We start from the raw sequence: 16,196 nt of genomic DNA on the forward strand, positions 1-16,196 counted from the left end.
GTACAAGGCAATAAAAGTCAAAAAGAAAAAAAATATTGCATTTTAAAGATTCTTTCTTTCTACAAAGCTTGCCATTATCTTTTCTCTCTCTGAAGCCAGGAAATGTCCACTGAGTCAACATAAAAGTGACTCTATAATGAGTTATTCATCAACTGTTCATATTTGTGACTGACCTTAATAGTTATCATGTCTCAGGAGCCAACAGCATAGGATACCACCACCTACGGAATGGGCAATATTGAATGCAAAAGAGAGAAAACAAAAAAAGAAGTGCTAAATTCCCCTCCCCTCACTCCCAAACTCCTTTCTGGGGAAAATCATTTTTAGCTGTTAATGTTGTTTTATGGCCCAGTTACTCCTACCACCATCTGCTACTTTGTGAAAACATTCTGTAGATATTGAAGTAACCAGACCAAGCAAAAGTCTGAGACAGACATCATAATTAAAGTCTCATAACTAATGCTGTGACCAGAACTGGGCTAGCAGCTGCAACCAGCTAGGGCAGGAGCTTCTAAGCAACAAACAAAACGTTGAGTTATTTGCAGTGGGAATGGAATAAAATACTCCTCATGGGGTTTGGTGATATGCTTCCTTAGGGGATTTTTTTTTTTTAACAATACCTTCAGTTTGCTGAACCTGATGCATTCAAAAATAAAATGTTGCAATTCTGGAATACAGTAAAATACATCACCCAAAAGCTGTGTACATTCTGCAAATCCAATGGAAATTTACACTATAAAGCCACTTGCCCTGCTCTACGGGGTAGACAAAATCTTGCAAAATCCATAGCCATCTGAACAGTATCTTTATGATCCAGGGCTAAAAGCTATCCCTGCAAGGCATGGCTTTTAGGATCCAGAGAGATAGATGAATTCCTCCAGAGTCTGGGAAATCCCACATCCCCCTTCCCATCAGTTTGAATACTGTTTATATAGGTATATGTCAAATACTGTTTACATGTTTACAGGAGACAATACTCAGGTGCGGTAAACACAGAGCTAGTACTACTGGGATTGTCGGCACCTGTAGTTTAGATTAAAACTCAGAGCACAATGTTCTTGACCATATCGAGTAAATAGTTTGTAATGGTCTGTGAGCAAATGCTTCAATCCCCAAAAGCCTTTACATATATCCTGACAACCTCCTGAAAACCTTCAGAGACAGACAGCCTGATTCGGCCAGTCTCACTCATACTGAGCAATACTTTACTGGGGGGATTTCAATGAGATTTCTTGACTTGAGTAAGGTACAACTTGAGAGGAGTAAAGGTAGCAGAATCAGGCCCAAAGCGTACCCAAAAAAGAAAAAAGAATATGTTCTAACTAAACCTATGGTCCTGGGAAACATGGTACATGGAGGAAAGAATCTTAAAAACACCCAACATTTCACAATGGAACGCAAGTTACTAGGCAACAATTAACATTGGATTTACATCTCAATACCAACTTTCCTCCTAGTTTTCAGGGTGTTCCATACTGGCAATTGGCAGGGCCATTATCATCAAGGGTGTGTCAGTATTTCCAGTATAAATCTCAATTTTAAGGGATTTAAGAATCAGATGGTTTAAATTACAGCTGAATGAGACTGAACACTCTATACAAGCTGTCATCCCAGATGTGAATTAAGACAATTCATCGCAAATTTGTTGTGCTGTGCATATAGTGTGCAGAAAGATTGGGTTTTTTAAATTACTTTTAGGTATTTGGGGGTTAGATCTTCCAGAGCTGCTTTGTGCTGCACTGTGGATGGAATCTGATCATAAAGCAGGCATAAGCCACAGGATAACCTTCAGTGACACAGAAGCAGCATAAAGGCTCCTATACACACACCTTGATACTATCACTGGGGGTCATCAGAGCAAGTGGGAGCAATCAGGACACCCCACCTCTGTACCAGTTCCTTGATGCATTTCGTCTTTTGAGACCATTGACAGGAAGCTTAAATTACAGCACCCATGAAGCTGCTCTAATTTATACCTGGGGATCGGATATTCCCAAACTGGCCCCAAGTTCAAGGGAATGCCAAGGTGAAGGGCATTAAGCACACCCTTTGAACTCCGTACTCCTCAGATGTAGCCAAGGATCTGGATCTTAAAATTTTTGGGAAATAATAGTTTGAAAAAGTTACAAATTGCAGCCAGTAATTTTGAAGTATAAAGTACCTCAGTGGATGCTGCTGTGAGTCAGCATCTCTGAAAAATAGCCCACTTATGTTTTGTTGCATAACTTCAGGCACCCGACACTGAAAATATTGGTCTTATTTTAAAAAAAAACAAAACCAGCCCCCCAAATCCTCTTGCTTCATATTAGCTATTTATGAAAACCTTAATTTACGATTAATCTGATAAATGTGCATGAAGCTTTTGAAAATGTAAAGCTTCAGATGGAGGAGGAAGGATGGACCAGTTAGGGCACAAGCTCGGGGGACAGAAGATGGGATTCCATTTTCTGCTCTGACATGGACTTCCTGTGTGACCTTGGGCAAGTCACTTAGTCTCCCCAGGCCTCAGTCCCTCATATGTATAAGAGGGATAACAACACTGCCCATTGTTGTGAGGATAAATACACTGAAGATTGTGATGTGTTCAGTAATAAGGGCCATATAAGACAGCTAAGTACCTAAGATAGGATGTGTTAGTAAAAGTACCACACATAATATTTAAACAATGATTTTAGGTTATAATGTCTCTTTCTGAAAATTATTGTGTCCAGAAACATGACACAAATGCCCTGCATTGGCCAGATTGGCTGGGAATATCTTCTATAATAATGTGTCAGATGTGAACATGTTTTTTACATTATTCTCCTCTTTACATTATCTCTTTTTTAAAAAAATCATTTCTTTTCACAGTCAGTTTACAGGCAACTAGCTGATGTATGTGTTATCAGCAATGAGTGGCTCAACAGGAGATAATTTTGACTGTGAGCTAAAGAGCTTTGCATTTATTTATGTGACAAACCATGGTGTTCTCTGCAGCGTTAACAGTACATTCACTGCATGTTATTTTTACCATTACACATTATGGTCAAGACCCAGGGTGCAGAGCAATTCATGGAACTTGAAGTCAGGGGTCCTGGTTTCTACCATACACCAACAATGAAACCTACAACAAACTGACATGGTAAAACAGATGGGAAATGCCCACAATCAGGATCTTTAGCAAATGAATGGTTAAAATGATCCAACTCAGGTTTTGATTTGTTGCCGAGTTTAAAATACACAATTGTATCGCAGCAGTCGTAAATATGTGGGGTGGAGGTAGGAGATGGGAAGAGAGGAAGCAAGGAGGAAAAGCCAGAAGCTGTGGCAGCTGAGAGGGGTGATTCAGGTCCTTTGGCACTGGGACCTGGGTGGGGAGAGGATAGAAGCTACCAGCTGCTTTAGATTGACTCACTGGTCAATTACCACAAATAGGGTGTTGCTGATGAGAAGTAGTGGCTCCTTTCTTTCTCTTGCTCCATGATGGTGGTGGGTGGGGAGGCATGATCTTGAGAATTAAGAGTAGCAAAGCTTGTTTGCATAGGCTTTTCCCACACGGTCCTGGTTCAGAGAGCTAGGTGGGTTATTTTATAACCTATTTTGTGCCTCCATCCTTCAGAAGAGGTCATCCTCCCACACAGCCAGAATTTACTCCAGGTTACAACTATAGGGCCTGATCCAATGCTCACTGAATTCAATAGAAAGAGTCCCACTGTCATCAACCACAGCTGGATTGGGCCCATCAATTGCTGGATCGGACTGCTGAATTCAACAAAGCACTGCAGCATGTACTTAATCAAATCTCTATTTAGGACAGCAACTACGAAGCACATGCCTAAACTTGAAGTGCTTGACCTCAAAGGGACTTAAGCACATGCTTAAAGTTAGGCACATGCTTAAGTACTGTCCTGTATTATTAGTAGTATTAGCATATTGCTTAGGAGAGCTGGTCACAGACCAGGATCTTACTGTACAAACACAGAAGGGATGGAATGCTGAACTGGAGCCCATGTGAGCTGCAATAGCTAAGCTCAACTGGTGACACCAGATGGAAACAGAATCAACCCTTGTTGCAAGGACTCTGGGTAAAATAATTCTTTTGTTGTTAAACCAGCTACAGCCCAGGAAACTCAGGCACTTATTGTTATTTTGGTTTCTTTCATTTATTGTTTTAGGTATAATAGAAGTTGCTGTACTGTGCAGCCCTTGACAAACATACTCACTATCAACCAAATCCTGGTGACACTAAGCAGTTCTGATTGTAGCCTTTGAAACTCCTTTTCTAGACAACATTCATCTTCCTAATTAATAATTAATCACGTTGTATTTTAAAGAGATTATCATGTGTGATAGCGGAGTGTGCCTAAGGCAGTGACTTCATTAACCCGACGGAAGAGGTTTACTTTGTAGTTCTCCTGCTTGTTGCAGGGGTATGTGCCAAAGGGGTCTCTTTCAGGTTATAGTGTCAAAGTGTAACAATTTAAAGCAGGAAACAATTGGACCATTATTTTTCTTTTCTTTTTTTCCCTTTTTTTTTTTTTTTTGGTTAAACAGCTTTTACACCATAAATCTTCAAAAGCCTGTTTTGCAATAATACACAAGCCTACATTTACCACAAAAAGGCCTAATGCTGCAAGGCTTAAGGGAGAGAGGATCACTCAGTGGTTTGAGCATTAGCCTGCTAACCCAGGGTTATGAGTTCAATCCTTAAGGGGGCCTTTTAGGAGTCTGGGGCAAAAAAAAAAAAAGTTGGGGAGTGGTCCTGCTTTGAGCAGGGGGTTGGACTAGATGACCTCCTGAGGTCCCTTCCAACCCTCATATTCTATGATAAGGTGCTGAGTCCCCCTTAACTCCTACTATACAGGGTCCCTCCATGTTAGCATTTTTAACCAGAGTGCAAACCTTGTTCAATCTAACCATGGTTTGAAGATGGTTTGCAACCACATGGAGTCGGCACAAAGAGTTTACAGCTGTGTTCAGAAACAGTGCTTTCACTCTACAGAGTTCTAATCTCATACACTTTTCAGCCATCACAATTGTTCACAGCATGTCCCTGCCCAGTCAGGAGCATCAAACCGTGGCCCTGACTGAAATGTCCAAGTCAATAGGAATGGTCCCCATGATAGTTATAGTTGTGCTTGAAGACAATCGTCCAAGCACAGTTCTAGATATCAGTTCTGCCGAGTGTCCTGCTGTATGCATCCATTTTCAAAAGCCTTTACATGGTAGACAAATCATTTCTGTTCATTCCTTATTTAGGACCTTCCTTGCAATTATGCAATTTCTTATTTGCCTGGTTTTCATAGTAATAATAATACTTGGTACTTAAAGAGCATCTTTCACCCACTTTTGTAAAGTGCTGTAAGATTTATTATTCTCTGATCTATAAAATAGGGATAGAGACACAAGGATGTTACAATTTTGTCCACACTGTGAATTACTGGCAGAGCTGAGAATCGAACCAGGAGACCTGACATCATCTCCTTTTCTTACCAGTAAGATGATAATAATAATAATAATTAATAATGATAATACCTCGCTCGTATATAGAGCTTTTCATCAGTAAATCTCAGAGGGCTTTACAAAAGAGGTCAGTATCATCCCATCTCTCTTTTACTTATCAAAAGCTACTATTAAACGGATGACTTTTATGCTGGATTTTAAAACTACCGTCCAATATGAAACTGCTTATTATTACATCTAATATCATATTCTCCAGTTTTCCTTGAACTTTATTGTATGTCAAGCTGCATAATGCACACAGTTTTATTTCTGTGCCTAAGAGTACTTAGCAGGGTTGGGAGATAGAAGGGAACCCATGCAAAGAGCTCCAGTAAGTTTTCCTACATGACTATTATTTGGCATCACCCTAAACTTTTCACTATCTTCTCCCGATGCATCTTGTTCTGTGGGTATGTATATGTTCCTTAAGCCTTTTCAAGCTTTAAGGACTGCCACAGGCATATGGCAGCAGCTCAGTTACCAACCAGACATGATAAGCTCTCAATATGCAACTGAAACTCAGAGGACATTCTGAGCATACTCAGGGCAGTTCTATGACATAACTCTATGCCACATGTGGTGCTTGGTAATGACAAGTGGATCCAAAGGATCTGATATAGGGAATGGTGGGAGCTGAAAGACGCAGCATAGTACTTTGCAGCTGTGGACCCTAGCATTTTCTGGCAGCTGAATCAGAAAAACTTTCTTTTAGGTACTGCACCACTGAGCCAAGTTTTGGGCTGAATTTACAGAACAGCATATGAATACAACTTCCTCTCTCACTACTGTTGTTTGTTAACTTTTCCAGTAGCCTGAATAGCAGATGACTATAACAGTCCTTTCCCCTGGTACCATGGCCCTTATCCCGCTCCCACTGAAGTTAATGGCAAAGTAGTAATTGAACTCAGCTGAATCAGGCCCCATTTGAATGATATTTTATTTAGATTTACATTTTTTTTACTGGAGTTTTAACTTAGCAGGCTCCTACTTTAAAATGGTAGTTAAAAATACTTGCTTTATATGAAGTCAAATGAAGAAAGCCTTCCTAGTGTTGGGTAGTTCATGATACAAGGGCAAATTTATTTGTTAGAAACTGTACATCTGTTATGAGTTACACTTGCCAAAATATAATTCTTTTATGGTAACAATTGCTGCATGGTGCTTAAAGTTTTGCACCACTGTGCCAGGAATCTCATATGGAATTATTCCATGACCTTGGAATCCAACAGATACATTCCACATCTGTCTAGTCTGAGAAAGCCTGAGTTTGTTGTGTGAAAAGCATAGTGGAAAACAAGATCTGTAAATGTCTGAAAATACAGAGCCTGCCGTTTTGATTAAAAAAAAAAAACAGTTTCAACTCAGTAGTAAATAAATCTGGGGCCAATAGTTATTTCATTACTATTAAAGGCTAAAGTCACTACTGATTTCTTGTATCTTTAAATTATGAAGTATGGTGCAGAAGGTAAAAAAAAATTACATCTGAAAAACAATTTTCTTAGCCATTACATATTTAAATTGAGACAAGTCTTGATGGGGGTCTGCTGCTGATTGTAGATTTACGTGAAAAATGAGGAGCCCATTCTAATGCAGGAAGACATCGTATGAGTGTTTATGAAAATTTAGGGTGAAAGAAAAGCTTAATTGTCCTGGAATCCTGAGGATATATTTACCACTAGAGAGAGAAAGACAGATAGACAGACAGACACAAACGCACACATACATGCTTTGTGTCTGTTTGCCCATCTGCAAACTGGGGCTAATAATACTTTCCTACCTCCAGTACATGTGGCTATGGACATCTTAAATGGGTAGGGGTTTTCTGTTAATAGTATAATTCCCTCAGTTTTTTGCATATAAGGAAATGGGGACAGAGAGGGGCTACGCTACTCATTTGGCAGACAATGAGGATAGATGGATTAGATATGGGACAGGGTTTTTATCATGGTTGTGACATTGACTTTGTGCAAGTAAGGGCTTGTCTACACAAACATTTAGTTTGCAGCAAGCTGGGATGTGAACCTATCCTACACTAGCCTGCCGCACAAGAGTGGCTGTATGGAGTGTGCTGAAGTACAGTAACAGTTCCTTATTACATTTTTGATCTATTCCTATTTCAAAGCAAGATAGATCAAAGTGCACAAAGGAACTGTTAGAGCATGTCAGCAGAGCCCACACAGAGACTCATTATGCAGCACACTAGGGGAGCTGGCCACAAACTAAATGTTTTTGTATACACACCGAAGAAGTCACGTGAACCCCTCTTTGGGGAAGGGCCTAACACAACAGAGTCCTGACTGGTTGAAGCCTCTGGGGCAAACCGGAATATAAATTATTGTTTCTTCTTCTGTAAAGTATGGATGACGATGCTTTGCACTTTTGTGGCACTCTTCTTCCATAGATCTCAAAGGAGGCTAAAAATTATTAGTGCAGACATTAAAACTAGAGTCTCTCTCACTTCTTGAGCAAGATTCTGCCCTCTTTCCCATCAGTGCAATCCTTCTGGAGTCAGCAGAGTCACACAGCTATAACTAAGGAAAGAAATGGGTCCCCTATTCTCATCTTTATCTTATGTATGACATATTGTGCCAGTGTAGACATGTATTTTTTTAAAATAAATCTCTTTAATGATCACAGCTATCATTCAGGAAAGCACTTAAATGCCTGCATAGGCCAGCCCTGTTCATGAAAGCACTTAAAAGTGCTTGATTTTGATTTCAAATGGGACGTGAACACATGCTTAGGAATGCTAAATACTGTAATGCATAACAGAGATGCTTTCCTGAACAGCGGCTTGAACACTGACTATATAAGTAATAAAATAAGCCAAAGGATTATGTGGAAAGAGTGCTATGGTACTAGCAGGATGAGTGAACAAATGCAAGGCAGTGAAGATTATTCCATGTGACAAAAATACTCAATGTGCCTGTTAAGAGAAAGATGGACTCCACCACCGTATGCAGTCAGCAGAAAATTATTCATGGTTTACTTTGTGTTTGCTTTTCTGATCATCCAGGAGTGTGAAAGTTTTGATTGGAGGAGGAGGAAGGCCAGATAGCTAATTTATAGCAAATTTGCAAACATTCACTGGTTTTGGAGGGAGCCACATATCTTGCCCCTTCAGGGACAGAGAAAAGGCCAGAATGAGTTAGAAAAATGAAGTGCTCTATGTCGACAGGGTGGGGCCAGGTAAATAGAATGGAAGAAAGGAATCCTGAGTTCTGTTCCTTACTTAGTCACTGACTCACTTTGACCCAAAGCATTTAGTCCCTTTTTTCACAAGTGGATGCTAATTTAGTTACTACCCTTTTTTTGGCACCCAGTCTGAGACATTTGCAGATGTGTTGAGACTGATATCTCCAGCTGAAGTCAGTAGGAGCGGTGGGTACTCAGCACTTCAGGAAAAAATGGATGCACTCTCAATTAATGGACACTGCCCTCAAACTCTCTGTGACTCAGGTCACACATCGGTAACATGGGAATAATGGCTATCTACTTCATCGTGTTGTTGTGAAGTTTAATCAATCTTTAAAATGGTTAAACATAACAATAATTGGAGGATAGGACTCCCTGCATCCATCACGAGTACAGTAGTAGTATTTGCAAACTTGTGACTGGGACCCAGTGGAAGTTTAGGAGGTGGCTGAGTTCTCTTGGAGATCTCCGTGTACTTTTGTGGAGATCCTTGGAGGAAAGTAGCCATAGATATTAGGTTAAATAAAAAAGCACAAAAGCATGTATTGTCAATAACTGTGTGTATGGATATTTGTATATTTAAAATACAAAGTTATAGCTGCACTGAACCACAAGACATTTGAATTGTTTTGTAACGAATGCTGTCTATATTGTCACAAAATAATCTATTGGTTTTACTAATTTATTTGTCATAGATACCATATCTAGGTGCTGCAAAATGGTTATTATAAAAAATGAAAATCCAACCAACTCAATAATATCTTCCTCTTCATATTGAACAGCTGGTATTGTATCAAGCAGACACTATACAATAGTTTACAGAACAACATTATTATTTCCTGGAATCAAAACAGGGCTGCAAACTCACAGCTAAATAAACATATAATTATGACTGGCCACAAAAATCAACACAGATGATTGCCAAACCAACAGCGTCAGAAAACAGTTTGACTGTCAAGTGTAAGAGGCATAACATACTAACTAGGCTAATCAAAAATTCAAGTTACCATTTGAGTACTGCTGAATGTATACATTTCTTTGCACAAATCATGTCAGGTGCTACCCCATGTACCAGGAATGTTCCTGTGAAGAGCCAACATGGTTGGAATGTTAGCACCTCAAAGTAATGTTATAGAGAAAAACAACTATGAAGGTTAACAAAACATGGGTGGCTTATAGAGCAGGTTAACAAAAACTATGGTGCCAACTATTTAAAATCTGTGGTAGGCCTGACACTCCTAGGGACTCTTATATGGTAAGAGCTACAAAACTATATAAACTTGGAGACACCCTTTGGAACATCAATCCCAGAAGTCCCTGTGATTGTTTCAAAGCTTCAGAAGCTGGGCCATTGCTTTTTCTAAGTACACACCTATTGTACATAATAATCATAGAAATGTAGGGCTAGAAGGGACATCAAGACATCATCAAGTCCAGCCAAGGCAGGACCGAGTAAACCTAGGCTTCCATGACAGGTGTTTGTCCAACCTGTTTTTAAAAACTTCCAGTGATGGGGATTCCATAATCACCCTTGAACGCCTATTCCAGAGCTTAATTACTCTTATAGTTAGAAAGTTTTTCCTAATATCTAACCTAAGTCTCACTTGCTGCAGGCCCATCACTTCTTGTCCTACCTTCAGTGGTCATGATGAACAATCGATCCACATCCTCTTCATAAAAGTTCTTAACATATTTGAAGATTATCAGGTCCCCCATCAGCCTTCTTTTCTCAAGACTAAACATGTCCAGTTGTTTTTACCTTTCCCCATAGGTCTCCACTGGACTCTTCATTTCTCTCCACTGGATTCTCTAGCTTATCCACATCTATCCTAAAATGTGGTGCTCAGAATTGGACACAGCTGAGGCCCTATTGCTGCCAAGTGGAGTGGGACAATCACCTCCAATGTCTTACATACGATACTCCTATTAATATGCCCCAGAATGATAGTAACCTTTTTTGTAACTGCATCACATTGTTGACTCATTTTCATTTTGCATTAACATAATATATAATAAAAATCCAGTCTAAAATTGCTTCTGCATAGTGTCACTGTGTACTGTTAAACAACTGCCATACCGCACCCCAAAAGTGACTGCATTTCAGTTGCATGTGAAATTATTCCTGTTTTTATAGCATGCAAATAACTCGGTAATGTTTGTAGAGTATTTGTGGATGTAAGGCCATAAATAAAAAAAGAATATGAAAGGAGCTAATATTTTTTGGACATATGTAACTGCAAACCAGCCAAACTACTTTCAACCAAAGTTTGCAAAATAATTTGTTCCTGATGGCTCTGCTCACATCTCCTGAAAAAAGTTTTATATCTGAGCCATAAACTTCTGTGAAATGAGGTTCAAACTACAAACTCAGAACTACAGCAGCACAAGCAGGCACAAGTGTAACTTGTATATAAAATAACTGGTAAGGGGATTTCATTCTTTAACGCAGAAAAACACAGGCAGCTTCCAAAGTGAGAAACATGTAGATGAAATTCTAGGAGTGAATGGATGAATGGCTGGAGGGATAGAAGAACAGATAATACATGAGTATGCAGCGCTAGTGCTTTGCTCCCCATTCAAGTCTTCGCAGCTGTTCGGTTAAGAGGAGGAAAATAAAGGCCTTTGGTAATTCTTAAGCAGGCTGCCAATTTTCCACACTGGATTTGATGGCTAAGAAAACTTAGTTAATACTGTAGCCTTTTGCTGCTCCATGGAGCCACAAATTTTTTAGAAAACTTGTAGAAATGTACACTGTGTTGTTTGACAAAGAAGCTATATTTTTTAAATGCTACTTACATACAAGCTGTTTTACTAACTACAAATATATTATGGGCTGGGTTTTGAAAATCTGTCCTCCCTTTTTGCACCCACATTTTTTTGTGGGCACAATTAATGTCATTTAGACATTTTAACTACCAGATATGCAGATGCAATGACTTGCACTCAAAATTTTGTAGGTATCAAAAGTAGGGAAGCCAGGTCCAAAGTTTCTTCTGTGCTTCAACACCCACATAAAAAGGAAGGAAAAAAAGGTATTTTATACACACTATATTCATTGTGGGTCACATGCTGCCAGCCTTATGTAGAGGTACCTGCCCAAAAATCTGAGAGAGGAGGGAGCCAAAGGAGCTCTGGCTGCCCTCACAAAATTCGGAGATTCTGCTTTGCAGGCCCCTAATGATTCTAGAGTGGGGCTTAATGGGTAGGGTCTATACCTTTGTATATGTACATTCCCTGAGCTAGCAATAGAAACTATGCAGCCAAAACTCTTGGATGTGGATAGATGGAGTGAGGGTTCCTAATACTGTAAGAATATGGTCACACACTAAAGCTGTTTTTGTATTTTTGAGTCATTTTTATATTATCTTCTTGCTCCATGTTGCACTATATTTGCATGTGTGTGTCAAATACCCATCAACATCTGCTTGCTTGTGAGGCAGAAAGGAGATGATGGAGCTGAAAGGGAAGTGTCAAATGACCTCCCAGAGGATGTCTCAGATGCCTGATTGGTCTGACTGCCTGTGTGAGAGCAAGCAAGAAAGCCTCTCAGCCACCCAGATTTGGTTTAAGCAAAGTAGAGGAACAGATTACCGCTACCACCTGTCACAGTTGCTGGGCTAACTGCACCTCTGACCCCTCCTGGTCTTTTCCCCCAGCCCTCCTGCCCCCCCCCCCGCCCTAAGGCCTCAAGCTTTCACCTCTCTTGGGTGGGGAGGAAGTGAGCAGGGAATCCCATAATTCTCACACTCTTGGACCAGACTTTGGGCTGCAGATCTCCGGTGTTAACTGTGATTATTTCAGCAGGCCCGAGTTTGGTTCAGTACCTGCAGTTCTGTTCCTTCTAGGAGCACCTTCTTAAAGCAAAAGTACTGCTTATTTAGAACGGAAGCATTTCAGAGAAAACAGATCTTAAAACAACAGATAGATAGGCATCTGTATAGACTTTCCCTGAGACATAAGCCCAGGGCTGGGGAAAGCCCCAACTGCTTCAGCCACTCCCACAAGACCAGTGTCTGTATTCCATGTCTCCCAGGACAGCAGACACTCAGCTTCCACTCCCTTACTCTCCAGAGAGAGTCCTTTTCACTGTTCAGGGTCCTTTTGATCTCTACAGTCCCAACCTCAGCAAAACAGCTGAGGAACTTCGGGCTGGAGCCTGGAAGCCATCTTCACCTCTAATAGCCAGGGTCTTGGAATTGCCCCTCTCCTCCACCCACCACCAAGCATTTGTTAGGAGGATGCTTATTGTCACAGGGTTCACTCATGGCTGGAGTGGCTGTGTATGGGGAGTAACTCCACTCAGTCTGTTGCCCTGATCTCTCTCTTGTTCATGCCGCAGCCCCCCTTGCATACCAGGAGTTTCTATGCTTCCTCTTTGTGACTCAGTTGCTCCCTCTTCATGGCTTGGCCCACTGATTAGGTCACTATAGTTTTTCCCTTCTCGGGTATCAGCAGTCCTCCAATCCAAGGCTATACCCAGTGGTGAGCTGGAGCTGGTTCCCACCGGTTCATGGGAACCGGCTGTTAAATTTAAAAGCCCGTTTAGAACTGATTGTCCCGCCAGGGACAACTGGTTCAAAAAGGGCCTTTAAATTTAACAAAAGCTCTAGCAGCTTCCTGCCCTTCCCCCAGCCCCAGCTCATCTCACTCCGCTTCTGCCTCCTCTCCTGAATGCATCCCCGGCTTCTCCTCCCACTCCCCAGCTTCCCGCGAATCAGCTGTTTGTGCGGGAAGCCTGGGAGGGCTGAGAAGGAAGCAGCGGCTTCCCCCAGGTGACCTGGGGGGCGAGGGCACGAGCGGGAGGAGGGCTCCAGGCGCCGCATGGCTCCAACTTGGCCCCCAACCCCAGCCCTGACCTCAGCTGAGCGGCGCAGCTCCTGCCTGGCTCCCGGGGTCCGGCCCTGACCTTGGCCAGGCGGCGTGGCTCCGGCCCGGCTCCCGGGGTCCGGCCCTGACTTCGGCAGGGCGACGCGGCTCCGGTCCAGCTCCCAGGGTCTGGGCCCGGGCCCGGCCGAGTGCCCTGGCTCTGGCCGAGCCACTCCGGTCCCAGCCTTGGCCCGGCCCCCACCTCCAGGCAGAGCGGTAAGGGGGCAGGGAGTAGGGAGGGGGTGCTGGATAGAGGGCAGGGGAGTTGGGGGGGTGGCTTAGTGTCAGGGCGGTCAGAGGGCAGGGAACAGGGAGATTGAACAGGGGCAAGGGTCCCGGGGGGGCAGTCAGGAAGGAGCAGGGGTTGGATGGGGTGGTGGGGGGCAGTCAGGGGTAGGGATTCCAGGGACAGTCAGGGGACAGAGAGAAGGGGTGGTTGGATGGGGCAGGGGTCCCGGGGTGCCATCAGGAATGAAAGAAGGGGTTGGATGGGGTGGCAGGGGGCAGTCAGGGGACAGGGAAGGGTGTGGATGGGGCAGGGGTCTGGGGAGGGCTGTCAAGGAGCGTGGGGATTTGGATGGGCAGAAGTCCTGGGGGGGACATGACCCCCTCGTGGGGTGAGGAGGAGGGAACCGGTTGTTAATATTTTGGCAGCTCATCACTGGCTATACCACTTCCTCAGTGTCTGGGAACCTGTGCCCTCCCTCTACTCCAGGTTCCTGCTCTGGGACCCGCTGGGCCAAGGTCTGCACTGACCCAAACCTTACTGCAGTTAACCCCAAGCCTTTTCCTACTCCACCTCTATCAGGTTTTCACTCCTCCTGGGTAAACTCCTGGGTAAACGCCTTCTTCAGGGCCTGGATCTCAGGGCTCCTACTTTTCCGCAGGATTTCCTTCTTTCCTCTCTAAACCCACAGTACAGCCCCTTCTGTCTGCTCTTCCTGGCCTTATACCAGACCTGCCTGCTCCTGCTCAGCTGGGCTCAATCCTCAGAGATTGCCTGTCAACCTAATCCCTCCCCCGGGGGTGGCGTATCAGGTTAATTAGTCCCTTCTGAGCCTCAGTCACCCCACATTAGCCTGGAAAAGATTAACACCCATCACAATTATCTAGAGCCATTGCGTTGCCTTCTTGCTTGTTTTGACGACATCCCCCTCTTAAGCTAGACCAATACATTCATACAGGAAATCTAATAACCCAGCACAGTTATACCATACTCTACTTTACTGACCACACCACATACAGTATTCATAAATTACAGATCAGCATTATTCGATTATTACATAGCAGTTCCACCTCGGCCGCACTTCCCCCTAGAAGCCAGTGGTACAGATTCTGATCTCAGTTGATTCTGGAGTAGCTCTACTAACCTCAGTCAAGTTATTCCAGATTTACAATGGATGAACTAAGATTAAATTTGGCCAACTTTTTTCATTCCAATCGCTTGAACATAACCCCACCAGGGGAAATTCTGTCAGAAAGCCACACTTACTTCTGTGATGATGAAAAAGTCATCCCCTGGCTCTCCCTGCACCACAATTTTTTCTCCATCTTCAAACTGGACAGGTTCTAGTGCATCTGCTACTGTAAGGCGTTCCCATTTGTCCAATGATTCTAAAATATTAAAGATGATACAGCTTTACTGTAAAAGTGTCTAACTTTGACACAGGATTCACATCTAACCTGATACTTCTGGTTCTGTTTAAAAAGAAATATTAGAAGACAATGAAATTGTGGTCAGTTCACTTTTATTTCATCAGTGCCTTTTGCCTAAATCTCTATTCAGGAAACATGAAAGTATTGACTATCTGTGTGATTTCTGATGCTCAAGATGAAGTGAATAATTTTAAACGTTAGGTAGCAACAGACGATTATATCTCCCTGATTCCAAGATCTGCTGTGTGCTGCCCCTGACCCGAAGTGTATTTGAGCAGACTAGGAGCTACCCTACCATAAGAGCTGTGCATGAGCCCAGCTGCGAAAGAGCCGAGCAGAGTTCCACTCCCTCACTGCCTCTGATGAACACCAGCACCAGAGAGGAAGGAGTGCAGCAGCAAGCTCTACTGGCTACACGGGTGAGAGTTCTTCCCTGATGAGCGGATTCTCAGTTGGCTATTTACAGCCTGTTTTCTGAGGGTACATTTACGCTGCACATGGCAGCCCTGCAGCTGTGAGACTCAGAACTCGGGTCTAGAGCTTTAGGCATGTACCACAGTACTAAAAACAGCCGGGCAGGCTTGCTGGCTTGGGCTGGAGCTTGGTCTCTGAAGCCCCCATCCCCTCCGAGGCTTCAAAGTCCAAGCTCCAACCTGAGCCCAAATGTCTGCATGGCTGTTTTTAGCACCATGGTACAAGACCCGTGAGCCTGAGTCTATAGACCTGGACTCAGAGACTCACTGTCACTTGCAGTGTAGGTGTATGCTTTGTGCTACAAAGGAGACAACAAGAGATGAGAACCTGGTTCCAGGCATCTGATCAGTGTCCCATTAAAGCCAATGGAAAAACTCTCATTGTTATGAGGGCCTCAAGATCAGGCTGTTTTAGCATGGTTATGTTTAAGGTTGTAACCTAATTTCAGTGACAATTTTGGCCAACTGAAGTGCACAAGGAATGCAGGAATGGATCTTTTATTTTCCAAGAGTGGCCTAAAAATG

At 42.8% G+C, this 16,196-nt stretch overlaps 1 protein-coding gene across 2 annotated transcripts in view; it reads right to left on the reverse strand.

Moving 5' to 3' along the window:
- PRKAR1B (protein kinase cAMP-dependent type I regulatory subunit beta) overlaps positions 1–16,196 on the reverse strand; it is a 114,193-nt gene that overhangs the window by 15,270 nt on the left and 82,727 nt on the right. For both annotated transcript variants that reach the window (XM_030578842.1, XM_030578843.1), the window contains exon 9: positions 15,035–15,156. In XM_030578842.1, the coding sequence (XP_030434702.1) occupies positions 15,035–15,156 (122 nt within the window). The remainder of the gene's footprint in view (positions 1–15,034; positions 15,157–16,196) is intronic.

This window comes from Gopherus evgoodei, chromosome 10 (assembly GCF_007399415.2).
Source record: "Gopherus evgoodei ecotype Sinaloan lineage chromosome 10, rGopEvg1_v1.p, whole genome shotgun sequence".
NCBI lineage: Eukaryota > Metazoa > Chordata > Testudines > Testudinidae > Gopherus > Gopherus evgoodei.